At 42.6% G+C, this 20402-nt stretch overlaps 1 protein-coding gene across 3 annotated transcripts in view; it reads right to left on the bottom strand.

The window, feature by feature from the left end:
* Positions 1-19988, bottom strand: part of ZFAND6 (zinc finger AN1-type containing 6) — a 36405-nt gene extending 16417 nt beyond the window's left edge. Inside the window, exons 1-2 of one of the 3 annotated variants that reach the window (XM_030955165.1) lie at positions 19865-19988; positions 17092-17182 (exon numbers count right to left, since the gene is read on the bottom strand). Coding sequence is in view for 1 of the 3 variants with exons in the window: in XM_030955164.1 (XP_030811024.1) it covers positions 12992-12993 (2 nt within the window). In the remaining 2 variants the exon portion in view is untranslated. Of the gene's footprint in view, positions 1-12991; positions 13209-17091; positions 17183-19864 lie in introns of those variants that run through there. The other 2 variants (XM_030955166.1, XM_030955164.1) reach the window with 2 other exon arrangements.
* Positions 19989-20402: the final 414 nt, after the last annotated feature.

Raw genomic sequence — 20402 nt, forward strand, 5'->3', positions numbered from 1 at the left:
CCTCATACTTCGATGTTCTGGTAAGGAAAACAAGCAGATCCTCACATTCTGCGGTACAGTTTTGTGTTCTGCAGATACTCCTAAAATCTGTGACTGGTATGGGAAGGATCCCTCCCAAAAGCTAATGCTGAGACCACCCAAACAGCATTGTGCCTCAGCAGCACAGCAGACACAGTTTGAACCATTCTGATGCCAGGTTCGAAACTGCTTCTCAAAGAGAAAGCAGAACACAGTGTGAACCACTCTTCACTGTCAAAATCAGCACACTGACAGTTATACCTGACACTCACCTCAAATGATAAATCCAATTTTAACAAGTGATTAAAATATTCCCTCCTCTGTCATAATCACCTTTATAATGAAGTAGTTCAGCACTGACTGAAATAGCAACAACACTAATGGTCATTTTCTCTTTGTGCTAATGAAGCAAAGAAGGAGCAGCAGACGTGGTAATGTGCGCTGCTTAAATATACAAAGCTTCATTCCAAGCACAAATAAGACACAAAGTTGGGCACACAAAAATACATTTCACTTTTTAGCATGTACTGGCACAGACACCCAATACCACCTGTACCACCATATGAAAAGGCAGGCTGGTACAAAAGGCAATAAATAGGAAATGCATTTCTCTACAGGCTTATCAAAACAAAGGGCAAATAAAAGCCTAAGAACAAAGTTCTGTTGAATCTTGCTGCAGAAGCTCCCAAAGCACTGGCTGTGATCGAGATTACCAGTTCATACTGGAATTTGGTGCTCAGGTGTCCTGCTTCCAGCAGGACACTACTCAGGGTATAAAGCACTAGAATCACAAATTAATAGCAAGCTACACAACAGTACTGGGTTTTTTTACTCCACTGCTTTCTCCCAAAAGGCTCCAATTTACATTCACCGAGCAGTCATTTGTAGCTGCTTTAAGGCATTATCATGTCCCAGCAACTTGCTATGGAGCCAAGAAGAACTGGCAGATTTGAATAGGGGCCTCAGTCATTACAGCTCAGCCCAGCTTGCTGGTTGCAGGCAGACATGTCATTTCATCTTACAGCTCACCCCTGCTAAAGCACTGCAGCTGGTTCACATTTGCCAGCACAGCTACATGTGTAGTTACACTCTGACCCAGTTTCATCAGAATGCTTTGAGTTAAAAAAAGTGAATATGGTTAAGGACCAGCTATGCAAGCAGATCTGTAAGGGCAGCGACCTCTTTGTTCCTGTAGCAGCAGAACACACAGCTGCTGCATTTTTCAAAACACAGGAGTTCCAACTTCCTCAGCACCAAGAGAATCCATACATTTTAAAGCTTTCTACTCATTCTACTGAGCCTCCAGTTTTCTTCCTGCTCAAAGTTTTAAATTGCAATGTGAAGTAGAAGTTATATGACTTCATAACAAAAACAAAATACTCATGCTAGTGACCAAAGACTTACATAAGATGTTCTTTTAACTCACTTGACAAGTCGTTTAATATCTACTATGTTCCTGTCTATTCCTGTTGAACAGCTTTTTATTTTTGTTTCATGCACAGACTTAATTTAGGCTACAATCAAGTACTTATACTAGACACTCCTAGCAGAAACTTTACAAAAAGGCGTAAACAGTTAGAGAACTCTTTTCTTCACTTCCAATTTTTATTAGTTAGCAAGCTTAAATCCTTCAATACAAGAACTAAAATATAAATAAAATTGGAACTCTTAAGAAAGCGATATCTAAGATTTAAGATGTCAGAAAGACTGTGAAAGAATCACACTAGTGGAAAAAAGACACACTCATGAGAGAAAGCCGCAGATGGACAGAAAAGAGACAGTTCAGGTCTTAGGAAGAGACAGAACATTAGCAACTTTTGTAACTAATCTGAGCCAGAATATCATAACCCCAGGAACACCTGGTACAGACAAAGCCTCCAGTGTTAAAGCGTGTATGCTGCTAAGTACAGCTGACTGCTCTTGTACTCAAGGTTACACGAGGAACAAGAGAACATTTCACTACAACCTCTCCACTCTTGCTAAGCAAGAACAAAGATGCACAGATTCTATACTGGTATCAAGGAGATCACTGATAATAAGGACTCGGCTTTCCATGCTTGTCTACATACACTATTAATAGATGTTACTTTGAAACTGTAATTACTACTTGTGACCACGCTTAACCTTTGCAAAGCATGGATTACCAGACTCAAAGATTAACTTCTGTAAAAGTGGTACCTCAGATTCTCATTCACCTCATAAAAAAGCATCTCATTGCTTGGAGTAGCCACTTAAAGCCTACAAACAGAAACAAGTATAAGCAAATTTTTCAGACTTAATTTCCAAACTTTCTAGTATAGTCAACACACCAAAGAAAGGGCCAATTCCATGAACATCATTACTCTACTGAAGATTAATTCTTAAAAAAACCCCAACAATTAACAAGCAATGTAAGAGATACATTTTATTACCTAGTAGGAAGAAGCATATTTTATCTATTTTGGATTTCAAAGAGGCAGAGTACAGACAAAAGGATCTGTATTGAAATTACAGAAAGTTGCCACACAGAGCTACTGGTGTGATGCCAGGTTTTTTGCAGTAATGACCACTACTTTATGGAGCATCTGCTAACTTCTGAGACACCTAAAAAATTAAGTGCAGCACTCTGTATAAAGCCTTCAACACTCCTATTTATCATGCATTTCAATTTGAGTTAAAAGCAGCAAAAACACAAGTCAGGATGCCAAGGATTATCACTGTTTGTATATTTAAGCCTGTACACTGGGACTTCTAGCTGTTCTAGACTAACACTGCAGCACTGCTAGAATTAGACCCTTGCATATGACATTATCCAAACTTCCTGAGATTCAAATAAACAATTTTTTCCTCTGACTTAGAAAATTTAAAAGCCTCTTATTTCCCAGTAGCACAACACATTTGTAGGCCACCCCCAGTTCATCCAGCAAACTCCAGTCCAGAGCAACACAGAAATGCTTTCAGAAAGAGGCACCACCAGCATGTTCTAAGTTTCTGTCTCTCCAGTGATGACTATCAGAAAATCTAAGCTGACAAAGCTGCCTTTTTGGAGAGGTCAACCTGAATGCAAGTGAAAACAACAAAACAAAACTTACATACACAACAAAACTCACTTCTTGGATTCAAGAGGAAAAACAGCAAATAACCCTTGGAGCTAGACATGCTTGTTTACAGCTATGACAGGGACCTTCAATAAAGATAACTAGTTAAACATTAAAAGCACTGAGAGCAACACAGTAATTGTAGTTGTTCAGTACATAGTAAAGACAATTTCGAAGTGAGTTACAAAGAAAAGTGAAGAGAAAAGAGTATATTATGTGTTTCAGGAAGTTGGTTTTGATCTGGCATCCTTGGGGGAGGCACAGTGAAGAAGTTCAAGCAGCATATCTGAGGAACACAGAAGACACTGGCCAGCCACCCATCTGCTCATGCTGTCCTACCCAAAGCACTCTGTCCATGCACACGCCAGAGAAGAATGGCTTGTCTCCCAGATATGAAGTGGTACTTACTCAGTTTAGCCCCCCCAGCTCACTCAAGATCTAAAGCAGGCAGGCTGAGCAGGCCCATTTCTGGAACATGGCTGTCTCTGAGACAAGACTGATGCAGAAACCTTACAAGATGTTACACTTGTGACAGAATGTGCAGTTGCTTTCAAAAGAGCACCCTTTTAGAGTTCTTGCTCTGGCATTTCTGCTCAAGAGGAATAAAAATTCAGACGTTACACCCATTAGAAAAACCAAACCATGTCAGTAATTGCTCATCAGCAGCTGGTTGTGTCAGCTCACACAGTTTCCATCATGTGCGGCTGAACTGGTGCCAAGTTGTACAAGTCACAGACATTGCTTGAGGAGCCCTTTTCTCTCCTCTGGAGTTTATGCCATCTCATACCTGTATTCTGGCATTCAGGTGCTGCAGAAATACTTGAGTTACCCTTCACAGACCCATAAATTTAAGGTTTACTTGAAATCTGTCAGATAACAGAAATGCCTTCTTTTAAAATGCTCTACAAAAGGTAAGAAAGCTATTCTGAAACAGACCAGACAGGGTTAGATTCTGCTTTCTCTGGCACCAGATATTGACGCTGGCCATTTCAGAAATCAGAGGTTGTATAGAATTAGAATCAGGAGATTCTAGAATTCTCTAAATTCCTTTAGAATACCAGGCCAACAGGGATGCAGGAGAGCAACTCCATAAACTATCTTTGGTGCTGTATTTTAAAACAGGTTTGACTTAACGCACTGATGAGAAATAATCTGTAAGAAGGATTCAAACACTTACAAGATTACCCTCATAATTACTGAAAGAATAGATATAGATGCAGTAATCGCTTCTTTTGAGCTTCAGTGAATAAGTAATCTTCTCTCAATACAGCATAAGTTTCACTTATTTTAAGCATATCAAACCCAGAAGAGATAAAAGCCGCTTTAACACGAGTTCCCGAAATAGACAGCTTCTTGTTAACAAAGCACCTGTTGCCGAGAACTGACAGTAAGCACAAAACACATTATAATTTGTTTTCATAAACAGCACTATGTAGAATTTTAATTAGCTTATAATGCCACAGTTCTATGTGGGCCTAATGCTAAGGAAGCTCCTGCTCTAATATCGGGGTTCCTATGTGTTAATAAATAAAACTGTCATCATTTCTGGCTAGGGCATCTTGAATTCAGCTTAACTTCCAAGAACACTGTGATTATCATGCATGATGTGTAGTTCTATTTAGAATTATGCACTATATCTAATTTAAGTGTGTAAAATTATACAATACCCTTACTGTGGTTTGATGGGGAACTCAACCTAAAGCTAAAGCCTGACCAAAGAAAGAGGGTATGTAAGGACAAGTTTTCGGCAGAAGAGGTATAAGTACAGCGTTCCCTGTGGCAAAGCTGCATTCCTCATCTCTTTCAATACACTTAAATTTAGTCAAGGGACTCAAAGGTATTACTTTGTTTTAACCTCAATGCTATTCTGGAAAAGGGGGCTGTTTGCTGCTTTTTTTATCCCTTAATTATTATTTCAATCACTGGAGAAGCCAGCTTACATGATGCCAAACAAATTACATGTACTACATAAATGCCTACATATTAAAACTTATCACCCTGTGCAAAGCATAAGAAAATACTTCACAGGTGATCAGCAGCTGCCATGTTGGACAACTGGTATTTATCCATCACTTTAATACACTGTCAAGTTTCACTGAAGATAGGAATAGACCAACTGGTCACACTCTGAAGTTTTGCATCTTTCCTTAGTTTCCTCTCAGCTGTCACTTTACACTCGCTGAAACAATGGAACATGTAAACATCCAACTGCAACCTATAAACATGCATTCAGGATCTATTCATATGCAACTAATGCAATGGTTTCATGAAACAGGTAATTTGGGGCTTTAGATACCTCTGTCACAGCATTGCTGGGACAGGAACTGATCAACCCTGAAGACTTCATTCTTCACAATCTTGGATTGGCTCTTGTATCTGGTTTATGGTTGTAGGCCTGTGCCAGAGGAGTCAAAGTTAACAGTGCACTGCAGGAGGAAGGTGAACCTACCAAGTCAGTAGCAGAACTAAAATCTAAGGCATAGCCTCACTTACAGCTTAAGACAAGGAAAAAGGCCCACATACCAGGAGAGTCAAAGCATGAATTAGTGAGAGTTGCCTTGTGTCAGCTTTAACTAAGTGTCAAGTTAACAGATAAGGGGCTAGGGAATTATCAGAAATTTGCAATGAGACAGTCTCCTTTCTGAAGGTTTCCAGAAGTACACCACTTGCTCAGATGGAGAGGTCACTGCTTAAGAAAAGCTTAAAACAATAATGGAAGCAACTTGATTGAGGACAACTGGAATTTCTTCCCCCACTGCCATCATGGAACAGAAAATAGTTTTTTACACTTCTTCCCTAAGCCCATACAGAACAGACTGCACATATTTCAGTTTCTCAACTGAGGAGAAAGCCAGAGCTGACAGCTCTCGAGTAAGAGTCTGCATTGCAAACACTGTGCTTTAATCACTAGGGCATCGTTTTTACCTACAAAATACTCCAGTTACAACTCTCTGAACTGCCCTCCTGATAACCAAGTCTGCTATTCATTCTGTTTCCAGACAAGATTCCGCTATGTGAGCACACATTTCTAGTACAATGTCTCCCCCACTCACTGTCCAGAACACTTAGATCAGCAAGTTAAGAACACAATCACCTAAAAATAGCATGGCTGGGTGCCACTGTCTCCCCACTTATTACTGTGTTACCTTTGTACAGAGTTTTTTTCTACAATTCTACATGGAAAAATAAAGCCATAAATGGCTTCAGAGGCGGGACTTGTAATCAAAAAGGCCAAGCTGTTAAGTAGTGCCCTGGGATTTCCCTTTTTTCCTCAAGCCACATAAACAGAAATTTACATTTTTAGAAGCATTTTGAACAATAACTCCTTAAGTAGATCCGATTTCTCTTTTTATCCTCTTGCCATAGTGATTGTATTCTGCCAGAGAACAGATTGACACATGGCAAAGTAACAGCACTTCCAAGAGAAAGAAAAGTTCACAATATAAAGGAAAAGTACACAAACAAAGCAAAACGCAGGCCAGATCACCAAGTATTTTGCTTGGCATATTAAAGCCAGTGTCACACTTCAGAATGGATAAGAATGGGGAGAGAAAAAAATCTGCTCACAGGATATTGAGCTTCAACTGTCAAAAACGTGTGGCTTTCTATCATGATGCTCATTCCCTTCCATTCACAAACTATGGCCAACAGGGCTATTATCAGGAAACAATGGAAAAAAGAACAAAGTATTTGCCTTTTTATTATGGTACTGGGTCAGAAACAGGAGGATTATCAGCAAGAACAAGGCCCTTGAATCTGGCCTAAGGATGCAGTCACAGGCACAGCAGGTTCAGCTACGCCGGTTCCACAAGAACAGCGTCCTCGCTACAGCTCAGAGAGAAGCCCAGAGCCCTCACACTGCCTCCTAGAAATCCCTTCTGTCTCACACCCCTTTTGTGAGGGCAAAAATCCCCACACATAACTGTTGAAGAATATTTGTATCCCTTACATGAAAAAACACATTAATTTTAACCCATAAACCTGCATTTTAAAAATCAACTGCCCCATTGTAAAACTTGATGCTGCTTAAGGAAACCCAGGAACAGCGCACTGCACATTTTACACTGCATATGCCACCCTGTTTAAGTTCACCAGGCTGAGCTTTCAGGCCATACAAAAAATTTTCAAAAAATTCTTCATTTCAGGCCTTGACAATCTGAGAAATTAAGGTGTCAGAGCTGCAGTAAGGATAGAGGTATTACTCAGACAAGACTAATGTTCCAAGCATTCTGATTGTGTAGTGTGGGATCTGAGGTTGAAGACAGAAGGATAAGTAGGTAGCAACTAATCAGGGATTTATATATATACAGAATGACTAGGTATAAACTTAAGACCATGGGTCACAGTCACATTATGACTTTGCAGAATAACAAGCTAATTCCTGCAGAAAGAGACCAGAGGAAAGAGCCAAAAGTTTCAAAGACACCAAGTAAGAGAAAAGCAAATGCAGGAAGGCAACAAAATCAACCAAGCAACCAGAGTGTGAAATGAGATTTTTTTTGTTGTTATACTGGAAGAAAAAAATTAAAGCAATTACTCCACTGCTATGCACAGAAGTTTAAAATCACTTTTAAAAGCACTCAAAGCACCAAGTTTGACTGGACTTATTAAGAAGGCAATAAAGACATGCCCAGCTGCCAGACCATTCTACAAATCAAACACTCCTTTATGTCAACACTAGTCTTAGCCCCTGCATGGTTTGTCACACACAACTGATAATTTGTTTGTTATGTAACTAATAGTAATATACTTACCTTGACCTATTGTTACTAATCCTGCCTTCCTCCTCTCCAAGGATACTTTAAACAAACCCCACGAAAATATGTTGGTACTCAAAACAATTCTACTGAGCCATTCTGAAGTCTTCGCCCTAAAAAGCATTTCATCAAAGTCCTCCCACGTTGCCACAATTTTCTTCTTTCTTTGCACATTAGTAATCAAATATTTTGGTATCATAAAACAATAAATACTTTTCTTGTCACCTTTCACCTGAAGGACAACATTTGTGTGATAACTAATTCTAATTAATACCTACAAAATCACTTAAGGACTTGACACCAATATCCAACAGCATGTCATACCAGCATGATACTTGGATACCATAAACCCAACATGAGAAGTTTGGTGAAATTCACTTAGAAAACTCTCTGGTATCAGCAACTAAAGCTGCCTGATAAGCATCTTACCTGATTCTGAAGGAGCTGGGCAAGGAGAGCATTCTCCAAACCTTTCAGTTAACACTCACAACCACTTCTTTTGCTCCTACCTTGATAATGATGCAGATCCCAATGCAAGGTCACCCCACTGCACAGAAAACATTCTGGTACATGACAGCATTGCATTGAATTAAGGACTTGATTGTATCTGATTTTAGAAAAACATGTTGAATTCATACAAAATTCATACAGGGGGTAGTAGAGAAACAATTTTATCCTTCTTTACAGTCTTATATCTTCCCTGCCACCCCATCCTCGAAACCAGCACGATCAACAACTCTCTGAATGTTTTCTCCTGGCAATCTAAATTAGAGACAGCATTCTGTATACAATGCATTAATAGGTCCAATTTAGGTACAGAATGCTACATTTTTGCCTGAAGAATCAGTGGTTCTCTTGCTGCAAACATATTTTAAACCTTAAGTGGAAAATACCTGCCTTTCTCATGCAATATTTTGCTTTCATCAGCACAATTATACTCCACAGCACACACACAAAAATCATCCAGATACCTGCATTGTTCAAACCAACAGTGAAAACTTCAGGCCTTGCTTAAAAAACCCATGCAATGCAAAATGTTTCAATGAGCCCAAAACACCTCACTTCCATCTCAGAAATACCTCTCTTAAGCTCCCATTCTAATTTGACTATTAAAAGTTTATATTTGTCTCGCTAATTCTTCACATAGATAAAGATGCATTAGCATCAAGCATTACAGGACACACTGGTGCAGTGCTGTCTTAAACCCTGGGCTAGCTAAACTGCTGGGGTGGCTGCCAGGCCTGCCAAGCCAGCCACACTGTTTATAGTTTAGTTCTCCAGATAGAGGATTATTACGTTTCAGACTGACAAATACCATATCCTGAAGGTTAGAGTCCTGTGACACAAATACATCCTGGCAGGGCAGAACAGCTGAGCAGGGGTGGTCTTCAGCACAGAGACAGTCTGAGCTCCTGCAAGACTGCTGAGGCATTAAGTTAAAGGAATAACTGTGGGTTTAATAAAACTGCTGCTTAGAAAGGAGCTATTTTTAGGAAATACTCAAATGAGTGTGCTCATTTGTCTAAGTAATACTCAAAATACTGTCTTAAACTGACTTAAATCCTAACCTGATCCATCTTCTGCTCCATTTAGATCAACTTATCTCTTAATGCATAATTTATTAGCCAAAAAAGTTACTTCTCTAATTGAAAAAAACTCAGTTTCTTTCAACAATTGGAGAATGAGCAAAAAACCCCAACATGATCAAGGAGAAACAGTTTTTGCAATGTCAAAGCTTTGTTTTAACTAATCTCTGTTTAGCTCAAAAGCCCTATAAACACACTTGGACGAAGGGATCTGTTAAAAATATATCACCCCACCCCTTCAATTAAGGGCTGAGAAGCTTATGACACATCTGAGAGATCCAACAAGAACAGGGAAGAAAGACTTAATGTTCCTGATACTTCTAAAGGTAAAAAAAAAACAACACCAAAGGAGGTTTAAAAATCCCAAACATGTTTCATGCCTCTATTAAATGGAGTTTAAACCAAGAACAGATCCCAACTATTTTTACTCCTTTGTAGGTCATGTGCAATTAAATGCTTATTTTCACAAAACCTTATTACAGTGTAAACATCACTGGGCAGATGATCTGCCCCACCCAGAGCAAGCTCCACACCACAGGAGGAGGACACACAACTATCTCCTGAAGAGCCCTTGTATCTGCAGGAGAGGGCTGGTCCTGGGCACCAATCTGCCCTGCAACAGCAGCCCTGTGCTGATCACACCTCCCCAGCTCACCCCTTTCCTAGAAACTGCAAGAAAACCAGTTAGAGGCCAAACCTCCCAGTAAAAGCGAGGGCAGGTGGCCCTGTTTGGGCATCACTGACACGCTCTAGGATGACATTATTCTTCTTCCCCCCTCCCTTCTGCCTTGGGCACAGGGCAATTAGCAGAAACGATCCCTAAACCACTTGGGAAACAGGGGGAGGAAGAGAAGGGGATAAGAGCCAGTTGGGCTGGCTCCAGCCACGAGTTCAGCCTAGCTGACTGTGCCTGCAGTGCTCACAGAAGCCACTCTGCTGGGAGCAAACAGGAGGCCACATGTGTGGCAGAGAGGGCCCAATAGGCAGGGGGGACCCAGAGCCCACATTCCTGGTTTCAGGGTGGACAGCAGCCTTCCATAAGGCTTGGGAATATTTTACAGAGATTACAGAGATCAGCCCATGGCAGGCACACAGCCTGCACAAGTAGCACTGAACAGAGATTGGAGTCATCATCCCAGCTCATGCTGGGCCACCCACCTCACACTGGGCAGTGCCACCAGCAGCTGGGGGACTGTAGGGCACAGATGTCCTTTGTCTCAAAGAGGGGAGATAAAATTTCGTCCTGTGTTTTGTACACAGCATTGCAGTGGATTTTGAGAATCTCTTATTCACATCAGAGATGTATATTCCATCCTGGCAGCAGAAGCAGACACATAAATCCCACAGCACACAACACATTCACAGTGTTTAAGATGTGCAGATGGAGCATGTGCAGGAGAAGGTTTTATGAACAAGAAATGCTGGAACAACCAATCGTCATGCGGGGACAACACAGGTCCTGCCAGCAACGGCTTTGAATGCAGGCAAGAAACATTTGCTGTAGCCTGAATACAGAAGTTGTACAGCTGTGCCAGCAAAGTGCTGTGTTTATCCTTTAGGGCAGATTTGCTTTCTACAAACAGCCTGCATTAGAACTGTATACATGTGGTGAGAGAGTTGAGCATTTCACTCCTGTGTTGAATAAATCAGCAAAACTGGTCCCAGATAATACATCTTCCCTAAGTTGGGGGCCAGAGGGGATGCAGAAACATGACTGCTCAGTCATCAAGCAACAGGAACCAAGTTCCTCATGTATTCAGCTTTTATCTAGTTCTAAATGAAACCAGTTTTTGGCTAAATGCAACATTTAATTCCACACAAATAGTTTAGTTGGCTTGCTTTAGTTTTAGCAATTCTAATACACATACTCATCAGTTTAGAGAAATTCTAGCTAACATGAGTATTCTTCTTGCCCTCACCTCATACATCTGATCCAGCCACTTAGTCTTAGGCCTAGCATCACATGGAAGTTACAAAATTAATATCCAGGTATTAAACACTTATGTATCCGGGTCTTAAACCCAGTACAAGAAACCTACCTCAGCTCTCTGCTAAAAGACCATATATAGTCATTGTCCATTCTAAAACAGTATTTTCAGGGTTTAAATACAATGCAGGACAATTAAAAATGGCATAAACAGATAAAGACAGCAAGAACAAATTAATAATTCAGACCTATAAGCCACTGGCCCATGACAAGACACCAGTGTGTCAAGACACACATATATATATATATATATATACACACAAAAAAACATTTGGGGAGAAAACAGAATGGCTCAATGTAAAACTGAAAGAATGAGGTATACTTTGAAAATAACACTTGTTTACATTCAGTAAAGGTCTAAGCAATTGCTTTCCACGGTCATTTGAAAGACTGTTGCTCAATTTTTCACATCCATTCTTCTATCACCATGACTAATCATACAAAACCCATCAAACTTCTTAGACTCAACAAGTATTGGGGACATGAGTATTTCTTTCCAATTCCCAGAAGCAGCTGTGTATCAACCCAAGTGATTTTATAAAAACAGGAAGTATTCAGGGAAGTAAGAAAATAGATTTCCCAATCTGAAAGCTTTGTTCTGTATGTGGCCTCATCTAATACAGAAAAGGTGACAATTAAAAGAAAGTCTTCATTCTCATTAGAACCCCCCCTGTTTCCTGCCTTGCCACTTCCTGCTCTCTTCCCTCTCACCCTATCCCATGCCAATTCCTACTTTTCCTGTTCCTGAAGCCCTTTCAGATCCACAAAGTAGCACTAAAAATACCATATATGATATAACTGGTGCAGAAACTGAAAATAATCTTCCCTCAAATAAAACACCTGCTACCATTAGGCAATACAGGTTTCCAAAGAGATTCAGACCAATTTCAAAGGAAAAAGAAAATCCTCCCCCCCCTTTTTTCCCCCCTTAGCTGGAAGGGTAATAGCTGCACCACAGAGCAGTAATACTTCATTTTTCCTGCCTGTGTTTGTAATCAGAGCTCTTACAGACCCAGACACCCCACAAAACTGATTAAAATTGTGGAAAAAATTGCCATGTTTTACATAGTTTTTACATATCTTTGTTCTAAATGCTAAAGACCTGCGAGACATTCTTCTCATCAAGAACAAACACACAGACAACAGCACAGCAGCCTTCAGTGATACAACAAAGGACAATTTAAGACAAATGACTTGGAGCAAATGCTATCACTGAATAATCCCACAGCAGCTGTCATAATTAGTTACCTCCAATCTCATCAGAATCAGGGAAGTTAGAGTTAAAATCGAGCTCTCTTCCTGTAACATTGTGTAACTCCAAAACAGCAGCATTATCCTCGCTATTTTAGAATTAACATTTCTCCATAAGATAATGTGGAACCGCTCGATTCTTCCACGCCAGAACACCCGGTGCAAGCCGAGAGATGACAAAAGAAACTCGGTCAAGTTTGAGTCTCTCAGCACCTTATTTCCTGTCTAAAGAGCCCTTTTGTTCTGCTTCCCTGCATAAATGTTAATATCCTGCCATCATTAGAGAGCGGAACGACGAAGGAAAGCCCCACGCACATGAACTCCGCTGCCCCAGAGGGCGGAACGACGCCACACGACGCGATTAGAACGGCAAAATTCCTACCAACACGATCTCCACAATTTTCTGTTCGCTTCACCCCAGATTAACTTCACTTGGAGCTGCACTTCGGCGCAACCTACCGTGGGCACGGGGCCCGCCCTCCCACTTCTATTGGCCCAGGCGGCGGAGGCCCGCCCCGCCGGCCGGGCCGCGCCCGCTGATTGGCGGAACGGCCTGTCCGTCACGTAAAGAACTTTTCCTCACTAGCAGGTTAGGCTGGGCGGGCTCGGGCACACCGGGCGCGCGCTCTTAAAGGGACCGTGCCCGCTGCCGCCGTGACAAACCCGAGCCGCGGGCGGGCGCATCCCGGGACTGATGCCCGGGACGGACCCCGGTCCCCGCGGGGCTCCCACCCCTGCCGGCACCTCGCTCCCGAACGGGGGGTCGGGGCTGGAAGAGAGGATAACACTCGAGCGGGCTGGGAACGCTTCTCCCGCGGCAATTACACAACTGCCGCCTGCTCCACTTCTGGGATAAAATTAGCTGTGGGTTTGGAGCCCATCCGCGCTTTAAGGGTGACTGGAGTTACCCCGGGAGGCCGAGCACACGATATAAATTAGTAACCCCGGCTAAAAATACATCGGGTCGCCGCTTCCAAAGACTTCCACCCATTTAAAGCATGAGTCAGCAGGAGCTCCGCAGGAAGTGACTGTCTCCATCCCACAAGGTACCACGGCTTCTGCCAGAAACTTTTTGTGCTTATTCAGGCTTCACTTGACTGAACAAATTTGCAAGATCCTGGTCACGTTATGACAGCAGAGTTTCTCACGGCACAGCTTCCTCTCAGCACTACACAAAACAGGTTTTTAGATTAAAAGTGGTCCTTTTTCCTTTGTGCAAACACAATTATCCAGTGAAAAGATGAGTAAAAACAAAACAAGGCTTAACAAATATTTCACAAGTGCAGATAGGACACCTAGTTCGAGACAAACCTTGCCCCATCCTAACAAGCAACACAGAGAAGAGCCAGAACACAGTCAGCGTTCGCTCCTGCACCCACAAGTATCATAGTTACACAAGACTTATCTGGGTAGCAAGGCTGCCTTACATAAAATATTTTCACGTGTTTAGTGTAAAATATCTAAAAATACTAAGCCAGAGGAAGATAAAGCACTTGTCAGCACAAGCACATTGGGGTTGTTTTTGTCCTGTGCGAAGGCAGAGAGGAAAAACTTGTTTCTGGTTCTTGTCACCTTTCCCAGTGCTGGAACTGCCTGCCTTCCCTTAATTCACCCACTACCATTACCACAAAACAGGGAAGTTTGAACTTCCCTAATACAGATTAATGAAGTCCAAGGCAGTCCAGCACACTGCTTTACTGCAAATACTACATAGCATCAGGAAAATATTTACAGCTAAGTGCTCCCTTGAGCTGTGATACACCCGAGAGAGCATAAAAAACACCTTCAGGAAGGACATTTACTTCTGCTAAAATGATGAAATTGCACATTTTGTGTTACCTATTTTAAAGCAACCTATCATGCCACAAATCCAAGTACAACTGAAAAGCAGCAATTGGTTATAAGTTGGTATGTATGAAACACTACAAGAACAGAATTAACAATATTCACATAACTTACACACAATACTTAAAATATAAACTGAAAGAACCAGACCTTAATTCTTGCACCTGAATTCAGTGCCCTGCTGGAAGCTGATCTGGGGTCCCCTGAGTATAACTCATATGTGCATGACACTTTTTTTGATCAACCCTTATCTAAGCAATCAAAACCAAGAACACAGTTCACACAAACAAAACAGACCAATGAAGTGTCCCTCAAGTATCTCAGAAACCAACCTTGGAAAGCTTCAATTCAGAGCATATTAACTTCAGGCCCATAGAAACAGCTGCACAAGTCAAAAATGATATCAACCAAACTGCCAAGTGCTAGAAGACATGACAACCCTATAGTCAACATTGTTGTTGGGGTACTTTAAAAAGAAGAGGGGAAAAAAATCCAAACCAAATATACTACTCCAAAAGTCTCCAGCTCTGTTTGCTACCACAGCAGTCTCACCACCTTGTAATGGTAATGAAAAATAATTTTTATCATCAAACATCCCAGACTTCAGCTCATGTTTCTGTCACACAGGCAACTAGCAGCTCTTATCACTACAGGGGAGATGTTCCATCCCTTTTCCTCCCCACCTCTTCCCCCCACAAGCCAGTCTGGCCAACTCCTGAAACCAGCTCTGGTGCTAATCAGCCCCTTCCACCTGCCTTGAGTCTCTGAGCTGGCAGAAGTTTGGCCAGCCTCTGATGAGCAAGAGCATGGCTTACCCAGAGCAGAAGGGGGATGGCAAAGCAAACTCAGCTCCCAGATTTTCTTACCCCATCTCATTTAAAACCCAAACACACCCACACCATAACTGTCCTAATAAGAAAGCCCCAAGAGTAATTTGCTATCCTCATAAAAGTGAAGATCCCCACATCATCTGTGGAGTATCCAAACTAGATTAATGGTTGACCCTTAGGTCACTGGACTAGAATTCACAGGTAAACATATCTGTATCTGAATGCTGGGAATCCATGCATTAAAAAATTGCTATTCAAGTCATTATTCCATGCTGAAGGAAATAGTAAAACTGGATTAAAAAGCCTAATTTTCAGCCTCAGTTTCTGCAAGAAGCCATCTATTTTCCCTCTAAACACAAATATATTCTGGAAAAACAGCACAAGCATATTTTAAGGTCCAGTCTGAAGTTAAGCCTTTGCTACTATTACAATATTTGTAACAATGCAGAAAAAAGGAAAACAGCAGATAGCAGTTGCAAGAACACTAAGCAGGGAAGCTTTCACAGCAGTGTAAAAAAAAATCAGTTTGTTGCCACCCAACTTTGCACTTGGACAGTAGGAGAGCACCTGACTCTCACTTGACTACAGTAATCATGCAACAGCTAAAAGGCCATTTGTTCTGTAATCTTACACACACAAGACAGCAAGTTTGGGAGACTTGACAGCTCAAGAGATCAGGAACAGAGCCCTCCATCTGTAAGTCATCAGTTCAAACAGAGACAAGAATAGCAGTGATCAAAACCCACATGTGATGGCTGTTCAGGGATTAGATGAAGAGACGGTTACTCAATCCAGGTCCCAGCAGATCAGTGTGAACCACCAGAGTTTTATTCAGTATTCTGCACCTGGTTTTCAGTCCTGAATCCATTACACCTCCTGGATTCTGTACATGTTAATAAGTAGCAAAGAAACAGATCTGCTGCATACACACACTGAACTGGCATTGGTGAAAAGGACTTTACCCTCTGGCTGTCAATGGTGTCTGCACTACAGCATGTGCTGTATTTTTTATTTATTATTATAGTTCAGACTTTTAGCTTTTCTTATTACTAGAGACAGTTTTCAAAGTAATATTTAACTTCCCATCCCTTTCACACCCTCAGATGCTGTAACCCTATTTAAAAACAATAGCTCCCAAACTTGCTTTGTATTTCATATTAATTTTAAAAGTACATTAGCATAGGAATTTCAGAACTTTGGCATTTGAGAAATTACTCTGAAACAATATTATAAATTTTTTATCAAACCTAAAAAACCCCATTATTTCATGAGTGCCATGTCTACATAAAGGCAATGGGAAAAAATCCCTATGTGAAGACACAAACATTCCTTTTCATGTTATGCATTCTTCAATACATCAGTCTGCAAAGTCTGCTACCAGTAGCTCCTTCCCAGTCTGAATTTAGTTTTAGTTTTGAAAGTCTGCAAAAGTACCCGGAATTTCCAAGCTGGGTAAGCAAGATGAAAACAAGTTCAGAGTGTATGTTGACTGAAGGTCCCCAGAGCTGGGGTTCATTGTCCTGCTTCAAACACCACTACCAAAAACAATCTTCTACAGAAGCCCAACAATACACAGTTCATGGTTCTTAGTAGCACATTACTTCCCGAGAATGAAATTGCTGATGAAAAGCCAAGGTCCTAGAAACCTAGCAGGAAATTTATCCTTAGCTGTAACTAAGGAGGCCCTCACATACAAAGAATTCTGCTTGCTATTCCAGGAGTTTGAAGAGAACAACATACCAGACTGATGAGATTTCAGTAATCTTGAACTTCTGAGATTCCTCTTGCTGTTTTCAATCCCAGACGTACTACTGCACTGCAATAATCAGATCTGGAAACAACAAAGAGGTGCACGTGGTAAATACAGAGAGCTCTGCTGAGCTGTCTGGACAGCAGCACAGACACACCAGACAGACACATCCCACTGGATTCTTTTAGCAGCTATCTCAAAGCTTAGCTGACTTGAGATATTATTAAAGTTCCAGCATGTCAAACCCCAACTCTTTCTATACAGGCAAAAAGCCCTTAACAGAATCATTTGTCCCTGCCCTGTGGCCTCCTGGCCTACAAAGCTCGACACTCCTAACAGGTCTCAACTTCTCAGCGGCTGCCATATGGGTTTGCTTTGGGGTGGTTGTTGGAGTTTTTTGGGGGGCTGTGTAATTTGATTGCAGGTGTTTTTTCTTTCTTTTTTTAAATCAGAACACAGAATTGTATCTTGTACAGCTGCACAGCCAAGGTCTCTGGCAACAGAGGGCCACATCACTTGCTTCAGCCAAAGTCCTTGAAAAAGGATCTAGACATTTTAAAAGACACTTCCTTGATATCAGGTATCTCTTGGGTGGAGCAAAAATAAGCATACTACAGTTTCCATTGAATTCAGCATGGTCCAAGTGCGTTTATACGTAATCTATAATAATCTTTGTAGGTCAAATGATGTATCTTGAATACTAGTCACAGCCCGTTCAGTATTTAAAAAAAGAGTGCAGAGCAAATAACTGCCAAGAAAATGGAGCCAGAAGTTTGTATACTTCCAATTTTCTCAGAAATGAGACTGATTAATATAGCTGTTACAAAACGACACACTTTCACAGAAACAGGGATTACCTTTATCCGTAACCATAGCAACTTTTCAGTAGTTTGTGTTAATGTTACTCTCCCTCTGATAACTTGCCACTATCTCTTTCAAGCTATTTGTGTAAGGTTTTGAATGTGCCATCTGAGACCATGAAGTAACAAGAAGCTGAAATGTAAACTTACATTCTTCAATCATACTCCTGTAAGTATACTATGTCACATACAATTCTGTTAATTTTTGCCATAAATTCATGATTAGTCAAGAAGTTAAACAGTAACACATTAAAATAAATTTAACATGATTCACATGTTTTTAAGACAAACATTTTAAGAGGTATTCTAGGAATATATACAGGAGACCATTTTCTCACTAGTGAAGAATATCTTCTTCTCTATCTGCAAATAAACCCAAGGAATTATGCCACTAACATGTCAGACTTTCTCATTCAGTACCATAAGGAATAAAAATCCTCCCATTATATGTTTATTTTGGCCTGAAAAAAATACAAGACAGATCAGAAAAGAGCCAGTTCCCTTGTTCTAAAAGTTTGTTGATAGTAAAGAACAGGTACTTCAGCACTACAAAAACAAATCAGATAAAATTCAAAGAGTAAAGCTGTAAAAGTTACAGGACAGACAGGAAAGAGACAAAGGAATGAATTGACATATTTACTTCCCCAATTGTTGACTTACCATCATCCACAGTTCAGAAGAGGATTAGCAAAAACTCTGTGCAAAAAATTATTTAAGATGACACAAGACAAACAAAAACATTTTCTTGTAAGTAGGAGGAAGAAGAGAATAATTTCTTTTTTTTTCCTTTCACTGAAGTTCACAGGGCAGCTTACCAAGCTGTGCCCTTCTCTTTTCAGTGTTGAGTTTGGCACACTTAAGATGCGAGCACAGAACCTTAGAAGAGTGAAAGAAGCTCGGCACGCTCTTTGCTCCCTGTACCTCTTATGCAATGACACCTATTATAGGACAAGCCTGGACAAACACCCGGGAATGGACTTCAGAACACAACGGTGCACTTGAAGTCAATCCATGCAGGGGGTGAAGTAACCACCCGGGTTTGGTGAATGCCTCCACATTACACCAGCACATATGGTGGAAGCTTCTGTATTTCGTTGTTGCTGCTGTTGTTATTAGCAGTAAAGTAACTGCCCTTTTTATTTTCTAAGGTTACCCAATCCTAACATCCTGTGGAAACACGAGTGGATGTTCACACCCTTTATCTATCACTCCAGGCTTTTGGCAAAGCCTAGGAGACATGTTGGGTTAAATCTCACAGGCTCCCTAGGCGAACACCAAAACAACAACAATAACTTTTCATAAAGCAAAACGCCAAAGTACAACAGACTTTGCAAGCATTAACCCTTGGTTTAACTAGAAGAGCGGAACAACACAAAGCGCACGTTGATTCCCTGTGAGCACCCCTGTCCCCAGAGCAGCCAAAGCCACGGCACCGGGCTTACCCGAGGGGCAGCGGGGCCCGCTCCGGGCTGGGGGAACGCTGGGGCGGGCAGGGCAGCCGGAACCCCGCGGTGCGTGCGGAGGGCGCGGGGCCGGGCCCGGCGGGCGCAGCGCTGGCGGAGGGCCGGCTCTGCCTCTCCCTTCCACCCAAGGACACGAGTACAAACACCTCTGCCCCGGGATGGCTCCTGCGCACGCAGCCGCCCAACGGGGGTGGGGAGAGAAGGACGGAACCACCAAAAAAGGCAGAGAAAGAGCCACGGGCCCCGCGCCCACCGCCGCCCCGCAGCCCCTCGCCCGCTGCGTGCGGGGGTCGGGGGCAAAACGGGGAACCCTCCCCACAGCCCCTCCGCCGCTCGCCGGGGCCGGTGGGCGGGCGGCCGCCGTCCCCCCGCCCCGTCGCGGTGCGGGGCCGCCGCCGCAGCCCCGGCCCGGCCGCCCCGGCCCCGCCGCGCTCCCTCACCTGCGCCGGGCCCGTCGTGCCCGCCGGCCCCGCTCGCTCCTCACCAAACTTTTTTTTCCCCTTTCTCCGTGTTTCGTTGCCCTCAGAGTGACGCGGGCGGGCGCTGATTGGCGGAGCCCAGGCAGGGAGGCCGCGGGGAGCGGGAGGCGGCGCCACGGCCCGCGAGTAATTATTACACGGCGACGGCGGCGACGTGAACCACGGAATGCTATTTAAAGGGACAGCGCCCGCCCCCCGGCACCCCCGCCCGCAGGGGTGACCTGAGGCGAACGCGGCGGCGGGAGGGCGAGCGGGCAGCGGCTGCTGGGGCGGCAGCGGCCGCACTCCTGCCCCACGAATAAATTCATTTTGGTGTAAAATACCCGTAGATGTGTCCTCTGCCCTTCAGGTCCGTGAAGGGGAAGGTCTGTCCTGGCGGAGCTCAGGGCTCTGTGTGGGGTCAGTCCCTCACAGGCCCCTCGCCTTCTGTGCCCTGCGGTGCCCTTGGAGTCTGTTCTTATCTATAATGTCACCTGCTTGTTTGTGTTTTCCTCTCTCC

This window comes from Camarhynchus parvulus, chromosome 10 (genome assembly GCF_901933205.1).
Source record: "Camarhynchus parvulus chromosome 10, STF_HiC, whole genome shotgun sequence".
NCBI lineage: Eukaryota > Metazoa > Chordata > Aves > Passeriformes > Thraupidae > Camarhynchus > Camarhynchus parvulus.